At 46.4% G+C, this 14604-nt stretch overlaps 1 protein-coding gene across 5 annotated transcripts in view; it reads right to left on the bottom strand.

The window, feature by feature from the left end:
- UBE2F (ubiquitin conjugating enzyme E2 F (putative)) overlaps nucleotides 1-14604 on the bottom strand; it is a 53567-nt gene that overhangs the window by 28803 nt on the left and 10160 nt on the right. For 4 of the 5 annotated variants that reach the window (XM_042995842.1, XM_042995845.1, XM_042995843.1 and 1 more), the window contains exons 3-4: nucleotides 9877-9906; nucleotides 5247-5312 (exon numbers count right to left, since the gene is read on the bottom strand). In XM_042995842.1, the coding sequence (XP_042851776.1) occupies nucleotides 5247-5312; nucleotides 9877-9906 (96 nt within the window). The remainder of the gene's footprint in view (nucleotides 1-5246; nucleotides 5313-9876; nucleotides 9907-14604) is intronic. The other variant, XM_042995846.1, reaches the window with a different exon arrangement.

Raw genomic sequence — 14604 nt, 5'->3', positions numbered from 1 at the left:
AATAAAGTAAATTTACTCTGAGCACATAACCCAGTAATTCCGTCACCAGGGGGAATAAAAACATGCTGGCAAAGACCTACATGAGAAGGTTTGACAGCAGCTTCACGCATAATAGGTCCAAAGTGGAAACGACACAAAGGCTTATCAACTGGTGAACAGATAAACTGGTATACACTCACAGGATAAAATACAACTCATCAAAAAAAGATACAATACTGATTAATAACAACATGGCTGACACTCAAAAATATGTTAACAATGTAACCTACACCTCAACCAATATTGTGTAAAAAATTTTTTTAATCAACGATCTAAGTTTCCACCTTAGGCAGAAAAAGAAAAGCAAATTAAACTCACTATAAAAGGAAGGAAATAATAAAGATAAGAGCAGAAATCAATGAAACAGACAAACAACTGAGAAAAACAAAAATGAGTTCTTTGCAAAGATCAACTGGATAAACCTCAAGCTAACATGATCAAGAAAAAAAAAGAAGACCGAAATTACCAATATCAGGAATGAAAAAGGGGACATCAGTACAGATCTTACATACAACAGTAGAGTAAGAGAATATTCTGAACAACTTTTAGATCAATAATTCTTTAGGTGAAAAAGACAAATTCCTTAGAAGGAAAAAAATCACTAAAGCTGACTTAACAAACACAGTAGATGAATAACCCTGTGTCTATTTTTGGATTCATAAGTAAAAACTTTCCAGAAAGAAAACTCTTAAGTCCAGACGACTTAAATGTGGAATTCTGTCAAATATTTAAGGAATAAATAATACCAATCCTATGCAAGCTCTCAGAAAACAAGAGGGAACACTTCTTCAGTTATTCTACTAGGCTAGCATTGCTGATGCCAAAACCAGACCAAAAAAAAAAAAAAAAAAAAATCACAAAAGAAAACTGCAAACCAACATTCCTCATGAATATTGACATAAAATTCTGTATCAAAATATTAACAAATTTAATCCAGCAATGTAAAAAACAAAAAACAGATAACATACAACAACCAAGTGGCATTTACCACAGGAATATAACGTTGGTTTAACATTCAAAAATCAGTAAGTGGAATTTACTATATTTACAAAATAAAGGAAAAAATCATATGATCATCTCAAATGATGCAGAAAAAGCATTAGAAAGAATTCAACACACATGATAAAAACTCTCAGCAGACAGGAAAAAAAGGGAACTCTTTAACCTGATAAAAGACCGATAAAATCATATTCAATGAATAATGAGCACTTTCCCTTAGGATCAGGAACAGGGCAAAGACATATGTTCTCACTACCTCTTTCAACACTGTACTGGAGGCTATAGCCAGTGCAATAAGAAAAAGAAATCGAAGGCATACACACTCTTAAAAAGAGAAGTAAAAATGTCCTTCTCACAGATGCAATGATCATGGATGTAAAAATCCTAAGAATATATTAAGAAGCTACTGGAATTTAATAGGTGAATTTAGCGAGAGAACAGGACACAGGATCAACATGTTAAAAAATCAATTGTATTTTCATATAATTAGTAACAAGTAAAATGGAAATTTTAAAAATACCATTTACAAAAGCTTAAAAAACATGAAATACTTGGTATTGTATTTAAAAAAAAAAGTTTAAAAAATTCCACTTATAACAGCTTAAAAAACACGAAATACTTGGTATTATATTTAACAAAGTATTTGCAAGGCCTGTACACCGAAAACTACCAAACACTGCTGAGAGAAAGTAAAGCAGATTTACACGACTCTGCTCCTGCTCGGGAAGACTCAACACTGCTATGCTGCCACTGCGTGCAAAACTGATCCATCTCAATCAAAATGCCAGCACTGGGGAAATGCAAATTGACACCACAATGAGATACTATTCATACTCAAATACTGATAAGTATGTAGAACAAGTGGAACTTCTCAGTCATTGCTGGTCAGTATACAGCAGTGCAACTCCTTCGGAAAATACATTCTTAAAAAGTTGAGTGCACACATAAGATTCCATTTATATGAAATTCAAGAACTGGCTAAAGTCATTTACGGTAACAGAAACCAGAAAGGAACTTTGGATGGGTAGCCAGGGGCAGAAGAGAATTTTGGAAATACTACAAGTATCTTTACCGGGCTTGTGGTTATACAGGTATATACATTTTTTCAAAACTTAGTAAAGCTGAACAGTCCAAATTAGTACATCTTATTGTTCGTAATTTTATACCTCAGTAAAATTTCTTTATACAGTAAAAACTGGGGCGCCTGGGTGGCTCAGTCGGTTAGTTTAAGTGTCCGACTCTTGGTTTTGGCTCAGGTCATGATCCCATAGTTCGTGAGTTCGAGCCCCACATCGGGTTCTGCGCGGACAATGAAGCCTGCTTTGGGTTCTCTCTCTCTGTCTCTGTCCCTCCCGAGCTCTCTCTCTCAAAATAAATAAATAAACTTAAAAAAAAAAAAAAGTAAAAACTAAACTTAAAAAAATTGTTATTTAAGTCCATGTTCCCCTCTGCCTAAAAGCTGCACGTCACAGTGGAGCAGGCAGGCTGAGGGGACCCGTGCAAGTCAGTGGGGCAACTACGACCTGACCCAGTTTTTCAAACTGTGCCTCCAACTTCACAGAAGACTCCAGGGAGCATTTCGGCAAGTCTTTAGCGTTTGCTTTGTTTCGTCTCATTTCACTTACTAGTATTTTTTCTTATTTTGTGAGTTGACGGAGACCTTTCTCCCCCTTAAATTCAGTTTTCCTCTACCACCAAAATACATTTCCGTCTTTCCTCAGAAGAGTACATTTACTCCCAAGCACGAGGGATGTTCGAAAAACAAAACTACGAACATGTTACCTAGTATGAACAGAACTTTCTTGCCAGGAGCCAGATAAAAAAGAGCTTTGGGCTTCAAACGCAGATGCAGTTCTCCCACCCTGACCACCGAAATATCCAGACTCTCTACCTTATTGCGTTTTCAGACTACTGGCTGCCAATGAGGAGAGTTCAAGACCATGTGCTTCATACACGGTTAAAACTTTCTCACTCAGGCATAGTTACACAATTTCTTCCCAATACTAAGAGGAGCATGACTCCAAGAAGTTGTTTTAAAACCATGATGTTAGACACATTTTTAGGGTTGACAGATCTCTGCCATGTTTTTTTTTTTTTTTTTAATTTTTTTAACATTTATTTTTGAGACAGAGAGAGACAGAGCATGAACGGGGGAGGGGCAGAGAGAGAGGGAGGGAGACACAGAATCGGAAGCAGGCTCCAGGCTCTGAGCCATCAGCCCAGAGCCCGACGCGGGGCTCGAACTCACGGACCACGGGATCGTGACCTGAGCTGAAGTCGGACGCTCAACCGACTGAGCCACCCAGGCGCCCCTCTGCCATGTTTCTTAATAACAAAGGGCAGGAACCACAGCAGCTTTCGGACTCACTAACACCACAAAATAAGGGCACACAGACAGCATCTGAAGGGCATGCTGAACAGACAGCTCAGTGCAACAATCGTGTCCCTGATGTGCACTTATTACAAATAGAAATGCTAAGGTACTAAGTAGTTACAGGCATCAAAACACAAGTTACTCTTGAATCTGATGGAAAGGTGAAGACCGAACTGTAACTACTGTAACTGCGCTCCACTTTCGAGAACAGTAAGAACATCAAAGATGGTGCCACGTACACAATCTCGATAATCATAACATCCACGTGATTCCATTAAAAAAATGCAGTTAAAAAAAGACAAAGAAAAAAAGAGAAACTCTTATTCAGAGGCTGGACTTGACACAAACCCACTCGTGTCAGATGATGACAAGCCCGACGAACTCAACAAAGGTCTCTGAGCGGCCGGGGAGGACCACAGAGCCCACGCCTCGGTGGCGCGCAGAGCAACGGAATGCCTGCCAACCGCTGAAAATGCCCGAGAAAGGCAGAGGCGAGAAAACTTTTTTATGACAAACACACGTCTGAGACCAGTACACAGAACCGATCTTCATCCCCAGAAGAATTTCTGAAAACACTGCATTACTTAACAATGATAGCAAATGACTTCCGGAATGGTGACCTTGAGTCAACAGCCCTTGCTAAAAACAGCACAATGTGCAGTATGTGCTTTATGAAGGCAGCCAGAGTGGTTCTAATTGTCATGGTTTCCTAGTTTCAAGTCCTGAGCTCCGGTTATCTCTCAATGTCAGGCATGTAGAAGCCTGTGCTCGGGTTATCACCCCTGGTGCTTTCTTAGAGGAAATGGTATCAGATAGAGTTTACGTACATGTCCAGCGATGTTTGTAGAACCACCAAAGGGATTAAACGAATTTTTAAGTTTTCAAGCACGTTTTGAAAATGAGGTTTCCCATTATTATAAAACATCTTCAACAGAAAATAATCCATCCTACCTGCAGGGAGATAACTGCCAGGTCTTATTTGTAGGGTCATTATCGCCCACTGAAATTCTGTATTTTCTTCGACTTTCTAATTGGCTAGTGACGCATCATTCTCGGTTTCTCACTCCCTTTCCATCCCCTGAATAAAAGAACACCTTCCATTTCCTCCACAACGCTCCCTTCCCCACCCACCCCACAGGAGCACTGACTGGTCACAGCACAGCACCCGCTGCCCGACGTCAGCAATGGCGGGCTGTGCCGGGTTGGAATCTGCGATGCTTAGAGCCGCACGGCAATGAGGACATAAAGAGTCCTCCTTCCTCCTGCGCAGCCTGACCAAGGAGGAGTACGTTACCATCCTGGAGCACCTGGAGCTTAGACTCTTATCAGCCCTAACACAGACAGCCGGTGATCTGCTCCCTCCCCTGAGCCAGACCCTGGGCTGGAGCGCTTCACAGCCACTGTCTATTTCCACTTAACCCTCGTAACTGTCCCGTGAGAGAGGTCCTTGATGCTCACTTTCTAGCTGGGCGGGCTGGGGCAGAGAGGTGATTAAGCAACCTGAACCCTGATCACACAGCCACGAGACAGGAGCGCCCACCAGGATTTCAAAGCTCACAGTCTCCACGGCGCACCAACTGCCTCTGTGGCCTGCGCTCCGGCCGTCAGTCCGTACTTCACTTCTGGAGTTCCCGCTGAATGCCACAGACTCCCTTTATCCTGCTTCATTTGACTACAAGGCACGTACCTGCTCTGCGTGCGGCATGAAGTCATTACTGTCTTAACTTTCAAGAAGTCAGAGGATACATCAAGCCAAATATTATAGATCTGGGCAGCCTTCAAACTTTGCTGTTTGCAAATCACTGTAACACTTTTAAGTGTGGAAGAACATTACCTGGGGTCACAGTTAGCTGAAAGCAGTGGAGCTTGTTTGGATCAGGAAAATGCACTTTACACGTACCTGCAAAAGAAACAGCACATCAGGAAGGTCTGACAGCCGGGGGCAGCCCCTACACAGAGGCTGACCTTGAAACACGCGTGGCGTTTAAAGTGCTGGAAGAGTCTGTAGACCCCTCCTCGCTCTTGGAGTGTCACTAACTGTGCCACTATTGCTAACACTGCAAGCCGGTGACTTTGCCATGGGTGTCCCTCCTTACGGTCCCGCCCTCTTTAATTCCAAACTGAGATGGCCGCTTTCAATCTTTTAATGATCACTAAAAACTGAGACCTTTCCATTAACTTTAAGAATAATGCTACTTTAGTTTGAAAAGAGAACACCACACTTCAAGGAGATTAATACGTGTGGGTAAGGCTAACTAAACATGGCAAAACCAGAAAAACGCAGGCCAAACTTCTGGGCTGTTCAACCACCACCACACTTATTCAGACCCATCACAGTAAATGGAAGCTCAAAAGGTGTCCTAGAGGGGCACCTGGGTGGCTGGCTCAGTCCGTTAAGCATCCGACTTTGGCTCAGGTTATGATCTCACGATTTGTGAGTTCAAGCCCCGCGTCGGGCTCTGTGCTGACAACTTGGAGCCCGGAACCTGGTTCAGATTCTGTGTCTCCCTTTCTCTCTGTCCTTCCCCTCCTCATTCTGTCTCTCCCTCTCTCAAAAATAAACATTTACAAAAAAAAAAAAAAAAAAAAAAAGGTGTCCATGAAGTTAGCTAGCACCCAGTTTACCTGGCATCAAGAAAAAAAAAAAAAAGTTTCCCAACCCAAGTAGTAGCTCAGCCTGCTTTGTGGATGAAGGGATGCTCTGCTCAGATGGCATTGCCCTATGCCCCCTGTACCACACCGGAAGGGGTCTGGTCAACCGGGACAAGGAGTTCCCATAGGAGAAGAGGGAATGGCTAGTGGTGCAGATACAAGTTGGCCACATCCTACATCTGTTCCTTCAAACAAAGGGTATAGAAGAACAGTAAGCACACAAGGAATAAACACCCACTATGCTGGGAAGGAATATGGAGAAACTGTCTATACTTTATAAACTCAGAAAATACTGCACTGAACTCCTTGGATCGCCAGCTGACTTTATTTCTTACAAGTCTCACTGCAAACGTTTTGCCTGGTTTTCTAATGGTATGAAATTTCACCGAAAACAGGACAACCTCAATTTTGACTTGGAAATGGCCCTTAGAGATCATCTCGTCCAATATCCTCCAGCATGAGACGACACAAAGGTCCAGAGAGGTTCGGCAACCAGCCCGGAATCACGCAGGTTATCAACAAAAGGTTTAGTTCCCAAATTAAAGACCAGTTCATGGCTCTTCTCCTTATACCACACCTCACCTCATGACTTCAGAAACAGGCTGGTGTGATGCGTAAAAACCATACAAAACCGTTAGCAGGGTTTCTTCCTTTATCAATCTCTGAGAAAATCATTGTAGAGTGAAAGGTAACTTAGTCTACAAGAGCAAGAAGGGGTCTTAGAGATTACACCGTCACATTCCTTATTTTATAAACACAGAAACTGGGAGCCACGTGCCCAAACCACATGTGTGAACTGCCCATGGAATAACTGGAACGTGCTTCATTCTTCCTAATCTTTCTTTTTAAAAAATTTTTAATGTCTATTCATTTTTGAGAGAGAGAGAGAGAGATAGCATGAGTGGGGGAGGGGCAGACTGAGAGAGAGACACAGAATCCGAAGCAGACTCCAGGCTCTGAGCTGTCAGCACAGAGCCTGACGTGGGGCTCAAACCTACAAACTATGAGCTGATGTCAGACGCCCAACCGACTGAACCACCCCAGGTACCCCATTCTTCCTAATCTTAACTTGAAATGATAAATGCTATCTTTCCAGTGAGATGTAGGTAACAAAAATGTACGACAAGGGCTTAGAAAATGTTCACGGATCAGCTGAAGTTGGCATCATTCATTTGTTTTTAATACCTGGCATTCTCCTTCATTTTGGCAAAGGCATAGATGTAGAAACCCATCCTTCTAGAACAAATTGGCCCACCAATAATAAATAAGTTACCAGGTAGATTAAAAAACAGTAAAACTACGGAAAGAACCAAACATCTTAAAACTCAAAAAAGGCCTAACAACGACCACAAAAAGTGAGAAGTCAGGTTTTCGTTTCAGTTCAATGCGAGGGCTGTATGGAAACCCGGGACCCTAGCCTTTCCTCTGCCTGCAGGCACAGGCTAGCACGTCCATGCTTCTATCTGAGAGGGAACGTGTGGTTTCGCCAACAGAGAGACCTCTATAAACTTGCCTGCACAGAGCTCCAAACTAGTTCTCGATGCGATGTGTACAAGCAGCACTCTCACATGGCAAGTTATTTTCTTTTCCTTCGTTAACACTTTAGAGAGATACTAAGGATTTATTCTCCGGTGGCTCCTTGTTTGCTCTGTGATGAGATCTGTACTTTTGGAAAGCATGGCTTACTTGTACAAACGAACTTAGACTTCCCTGACTCTGACGGGGCAGAGGGAAGGGAGAAAGTGAGAAAAGAGGCAGAGAGCACATACTTTTTTTTATCTGATACCTGGGCCATCAAGGTTAGCAAGATACCTTTTTCAGACCTAAGGTAGTAATTAAAATTCTGGCTTGAGAGCCAATTACACAGTTTTTGTAATTTTTTTAAAGTAAGTTCCAAGTCCAACGGGGGGCTTGAACTCACGACCCTGACCTCAAGAGTCACATGCTCTACCGACTGAGCCAGTTTGTTTTTAAACCAAAATTTTAGATAAAGCTGAAGCAATCCTTCTCTACGTGCTAAAACCCAACAATCTCTGTCAGAGTCTTACTTAAGGACAAAATGAACCATATGTAAGCAGTAACTTCTTATGGTCTTTGATTAAACATATGCATGTGCATATACATAAACCCTTTAAGAGAACCCCAAGACACTTCCTTCCAGTTCTGACTAGAAGAAAACTTTGAGGTCAAGCAATTCAGGGATTCTTTTTTTTTTTTTTTTTTTTTAATGTTTGTTTATTTTTGAAAGAGAGAGAGAGACAAGGCGTGAGCAGGGGAGGGCAGAGAGAGAGGGAGACACAGAATCCGAAGCAGGCTCCACGCTCCCAGCTGTCAGCACAGAGCTCGACTTGGGGCTTGATCTAACCTGAGCCGAAGTCGGGTGCTTAACCGACTGAGCCACCCAGGCGCCCCTAATTCAGGGATCTTTAAGACATTTTTGACTGAGACCCCCCACTAAGAAGCCTATGTTATATCACAACCCACCACACTCATATGTAGATACCATACATTAAAAAGAATTTTTCAGGAAACTGTGTGTACTTACCCTTACAAATGATTCTGCAACCACTTCAGGTGCACCCACCACCGTACTTCTAACTTTAGTTGGTGGCGGGAACGGACCCTCTCTGACCTGTGTCTGGTGGGCCAGATACCAAGTTCTCTCGAGCATTCGCCCAGACCAGGAGACCAACGTACAAAATATTTTGCCTACCCTGACAAACATCCTCAACCTCAGAACTGGTTTTTTCTTTTTTTTTTTTTTTTTTTTTTTTAACATTTATTTATTTTTGAGACAGAGACAGAGCATGAACAGGGGAGGGTCAGAGAAAGAGGGAGACACAGAATCTGAAACAAGCTCCAGGCTCTGAACCGTCAGCACAGAGCCCGACGCGGGGCTCAAACCCACGGACCGTGAGATCATGACCTGAGCCAAAGTCGGACACTTAACCGACTGAGCCACCCAGGCGCCCCAGAACTGTTTTTAACCAAGTATGATGATAAAAAGTCCCAATTCAAAAAAATACTAAAATGGTCAAAGCTTTCAGGCTTTAGTGGTCTTACACAATATGCTAAGTTTGGGAAGGGATTAGTAACAGGAAAAAACTGCACCTTTGACACATCACACAAATGAGCTGCCTGGGGAGTGAGCCTGCTCACAGGTGAAGACCACACCGTGGGTCTCTGTGCCTGGGCAGGAAGGACTGAGCACGGTGAGGACAGCTGGTGACATGGGGGTACATGGCCACCCCAGCCCATGCACAGAGATAAATTACAAGTAAGCACTTTGTGGACCAAAAAAGTGGTGCCGTCACTCACAAAAATAGGACTGTCATCGATTTATATCTTTTCACTCAAAGAGGACGTGGGACAGGGGCGCCTGGGTGGCTCATTCGGTTGAACATCCAACTCTTGATTTCGGCTCAGGTCATGATCTGATGGTTCGTGAGATCGAGCCCCGTGTCTCTCTCTCCCTCTCTCTCTGCCCCTCCCCAGCTCATGCACGTGCACTCTCTCAAAAAAAAGGACAAAAAGACGATGTGGGACAGAATGCTGTGGAAGAGACACAAAACCTAGCCGAAGCACCTCTGCCATAACAAGGAGAGAGCACTGCCGTGCTGCTCTCAGAAAGACGGTAAATACCTCACTCTTATCAGAGCCCTGAAAAACTTCCACCTGTTTGCACAAAATTAAAACTTACTCCTAACACACAAAACCAGGCTCTGGGCTCTGCAAGATCACTGCAACGTAAAAAGCTTCTCCGTGCAGTTACCCTGCAGCATTTCCGGACTGAATGTGGACGCTGTACTTACACGGTAAATTAGCCTCAAGCTCTGCAACCTCTGTGGAAACAAAGAGACCGTCGTTAATATCCATCAACTCTGCACAGAAAATCCCTGCTCTAACCTGGCAACTTCTTCCGGAACACCGCGGAACAAAACAGACCGAAGTAACTGAAATCTACACTTGGTCTACTGTTTAAGACTTCAAGCCGTGGAATCGCTTTCAAATACACAAAGGGACTTGCGGGATGCCGGCAGATACGGTCACAGGCCCTTGAAAACGTACTTGGTGTAAATGAAAATACTTTAAAATTCACATAGAAATCCCCCATAGGTAAACGGTCACTGGAGTCTGTTTGAAAGTCTTGTTCCCCCACACAGAGGAACTGCTACCCTTGGAACGTGATTTATATACGCACCTGTGTCTCTTCTGGTTCTTTCAGACCTGTCTTCCCATGCAGGCTTGCCCCGTGTGTGCTGGAACTTTTCCAGTGAGAGAAAACTCTGCCTCCTGCCAGGGTCTGCTATCTGTTAACATCTCGCGACTGCCCAAGGAGCGGGGCTCGGTGCCGCAGTCCCCGGCCCCTTCACTCAGCAGTGAAGCCCGGCGCCCCTCTGCCGGGACAAAGCTGCAGACACCCCACTCCTACTGCGGAGCTCTCGGGATACCCGGAAATAAGCAGGCAGGCAAGTCATCGGTGCCTCAGACACAGCAGCTCTGGGGTCCTGGGGGCACAGAGGCCCCCACCCGCTGTGGAGACTAGAGGAAGGAGGTCTATGGGCCAGGCTTTCAAGAATAAGTAGAATTAAGTCCAGCAGAAGAGGAACGAAAAGGTTTGCCAAGGAGGTAAGTTAGTGACGGGCAAGAGCATGGAGCACAGACAAGCACAGGAAGGAGAAGGTGCGCAGGGCAGGCAGAGCAATGAGAAACCAGGAGGGCTCTGCGCACGGCCTGGAGTTCTCAACTTGAATCTGCAGAAATAGGGAGCAGAGGGTCATTTCTACCCAGTTTCCAAACTTTCCTCGAGAGGACAACTTCAGAAAGGGCAAAGCGGAGGTCTGGTGACCTATGACACGAGGCGGCCAGGGCCTAGCAAAGGCAGGGACAGTCAGAGAGCCTGAGGGCACAGGGTCTGCCCGCTGTGTGGGGTGGGGGTGGGGGGGGGGTCCGAGAGGGCACCGAGAGCTGAGCTGCTGGGGAAGTCCTGGGAGGAAGAAGCTGCAATCCGGGCGCACGGCCAGGGCCAAAGAGACCCCGTGGTGACGCCACCTGGACCTCGTGAGACTGACAGGGGAGGCTGGCGAAAAGAATGAAGCTCGGCAGAGAGCACAGAGTCACTCAGGACAAACAGGAGGAAAAGGAGGAGACACGTGGGGAACGTAAGTGATTCAAGAGACAGACTGGTCCCAGGGAAATGAGGCCCCAGTCGAGGCCACCGGATGCGGATCGGACCCCGCTGAGGGTCCTCGAAACGGCAGGAAGGCAGGTGGCGAGATGGAAACCAGATTCCAAAAAACTAAGAAGTCAATGGGGGGCCAAAACACAGAAGCAGTGGGTAGGGCGATTCCTTTAAGTGAAGTGTGGAACGGTGGGCAGGGAAGGGACGGGGGCGCCATGACCTTGGGAAGCTGAACACGGAGCGTGTCAGCGGGAAGACGGGCAGGCAGGCGGCTCCACTCTGAGGCCGAGGGCTGGAGGCCCACAGGCCTTTAGTATCAGCTACTTGAGAATCTGGGTACAGACAGGCAGCCCGCTAAATGTGTCCACTCTGGGCTCCAGGTATGTGGAATGGGCATTCAGAAAAGTGGAGTGGGGCAGAGATGGGTGGAGTGAGGGAGCGGAAAGGTGCTCACGTGGTTCTAACAGTGTTCTGTCCAGTGCCCTAGCCGGGGAGAGCGCCCTCACTCCTGAGAAAAGGAGCAGATCTCTTCAGCGGAGCCGGGCACGGAGAGAGGAGTGACAGTTCATTATCGTCTTGCTGTGATTGGAAAAGGAACAAGTTCTGTGGTGAGGTGCAGGCCTGGGAAGTCTGTTTTCCTGGCCACCTGGCGTCATGGCACATTTTACATTTAAATCCCAGTCACTTGATAAAATGTAAGGATAACCCTATGAACGTTCACTATCATTTTCTTCTAATGAGCACGGTGAACTTTGGTTTCATCTTTCTGACTGGCCCGTTCTCACCGTCCTGGGGCCAGGGCACTCGCTAAAGAAAACCTCAAACCGCAAAGGCGGGCAGGGGCCAAACTGCTACCCGCTCCGAGGACACCGGTACCAGGCCCTCCGAGGCCCTCCCAGGGCCACACTCCGCTCTGGCGGCTCACACAGGGCATTTGTTTTATCAAAAAAGCGTACATTTTAACAAATGAGTCATTCATGTTAATCACTTCAAAATAAATGTTACCTGGGGGCGCCTGGGTGGCTCAGTCGATTAAGGGCGTTAAGCGTCTGACTCTTGGATTTCGGCTCAGGTCATTATCTTACTGTTTATGAGATAGAGCTCACATTAGTGAGCACAGAGCCTGCTTAGGATTCTCCCTCTCTCCCTGCCCCTCTCCTGCTCACACATGCACACTCTCTCTCTCAAAATAAACATTTAAAAGAATACCTACAAAAAATGTATGTTCTTAAACTGTATTTACACATTTTATTACACTACCATTCAGCTTGTTGCTAAGAACTTACAAGAAACCGTCCTTGAGGGCCCTCGTCTTGAGAGACTGAGGCCGGAACTGGCTTTCCCCGGCAAGCCTGTCCCGTCTAGTTGTGAAACTCTGGTAGTCCAGTGTGCCCAGAGGATCTGAGGGGGAGGGGGCCACAAAACAGAAGCAAAACGTCTAAGGCGGCCGTCTGGTGCCAAGGGTTGGGGAAGAGCGAGGTCAGGATGCAGGAGAACAGCAAGGCACTGACCAGGGGCACGGTGGTGACCGAACAGAAGCGGACCCCTGCACCACCACGATGGGGCGTCGGGGCCAGAGGCCTGTGTCCAGAGGAAGCCTCACTGTCGAACAGGAATCCTCCGGCCTGGCTGCATATAGATCACTTGGGGAGTTTTCTGCTGTTCTGCCCACTTATCAAACGACAGCTTTGGTGAGGCACAATTTACAAGAAAACAGACCCACTCTAACTGTACGATTCAATTAATTTTCAGTTAAAACCCGGAGTTGTGCATTCGTCACCATAACCTAGTACCTGCTCAGCCTTTACCACTCCTAGCCCTATGCGGACCCACTACACCAGGAGGTGTACGTGGGGCCCAGGCCTCTGAATGTTTTGCCCTCCCCAGGTACAGGAAACCGCCACAGGCTACTCGGCCATGCTCAGATATTCGCACGCAGATGTTTACGCAGATGGATTTGATAACTTCACGTTGTAGTCTAGAATTTCAGCTCCAAAGATGAGCGTTATGCTTCCATTTCTAGGTTCGGTGTCACTCAGTCAAGGAAAGTGGACAAGGGCTGGGAGAGCCCCACCACGGTCAGGGCCGCTGCGAGGTTCTGGTCCAAGCGCAGGCAGGGAGCGCAATCTTGGGAGCACGACAATTTCAATCAAGATGCTCGGCATTTTGGCTCAGCCTAGTGCAGTAGATAAAATAAGCCACACACTCCCATGGAGCTGTCACAAATGACACAGTTCGTCTACACTTCAAACGATGGCAAATAAGAATTTATTAACATCAGTAGTTATACCTTAGAATCTACGTACAAGAAGTCTACGGCCAAAGAAATGAGCGAATTGCTTTACATGTTCGAGAGACCTCTTAGCAAAGTGGTGGCCCTTCCCTGCATGACCTCACTGCCTGCAGGACGCTACCCCTACCTGTAAAACAGCAAGACACTCAGCTATTTTTAACCTGCTGAAGTCTCGCCTGTTCCAAGATGCTAACCCCTCTACACCTTACTGGCCCTACCTTTCATCTTGCACAATTCCGTGGCTGCACAACTTCCTTCTGAAAGCTTAGACTCTTCTCCTTTCTAACTAAAAAGCAAACCACAGAGCCCACTCGAAGCACGCCTGCACTGAAATATCAGATTACGAGATCCACCTGATAACCGCGGTGGCCCTCACCCGGCACATATCCGCCCCTTTCTGCCACAGGCTGCTCGCAGCACAGCGCTCTGTTTCCACACTGCCTGCCACTCAAATCTGCACACTCTTCACGGCAGGGGCTGTACGGTGTGACCCAGCCCTGCAACCCTAGCACTCGGTCTCGGGCTTGGCACACACACAGGTCGCTCAGGAAATGCTTAACAGATAAGCACGCTTGCCGGAGAGCTGGCGGTGCTCCTGGTGCGCATGTCCCGAGAGTGAGAAGCCCTTCTCCTCATGCAGTTAGGGACCAATGCATCCAAAGGTGCTGTGGAAGTGTGTTCCCCCTGAGTTCCTATGTTGAAGCCCTAACCCTGTCCCCACATGTGATGGCATTAGGAGGTGGGCCCTTCAGGAGGCGATCAGAATTAGATGCGGTCATGAGGGTGGGGCCTTCACAATGGCATTAGTGCCCTTGGAAGAAGAGACACCAGGTGCCTGCGGGCCGGGAAGGGGGTCCTGACTGGAACCGAATCCGCTGATGCCTTGATTTTGGACTTCCCAGCCTTTGAGCCACGAGAAATAAATGTGTGTTGCTGAAACCACCCAATCTACAGTATTTGCTTACGGCAGCTTGAGCTAAGACAAAAGGTCAGTGGCAGACGCAGGTGGTTCTTGGCAAACGCCAGCTCCAAGCCCCACCAGGCAGGGCAGCTGGGCCGCCCCAC

This window comes from Panthera tigris, chromosome C1 (assembly GCF_018350195.1).
Source record: "Panthera tigris isolate Pti1 chromosome C1, P.tigris_Pti1_mat1.1, whole genome shotgun sequence".
NCBI classification, from domain to species: Eukaryota; Metazoa; Chordata; class Mammalia; order Carnivora; family Felidae; genus Panthera; species Panthera tigris.
The sequence above is the reverse complement of the archived record's forward strand: the minus strand, read 5'-3'. Positions and strand labels throughout refer to the sequence as shown.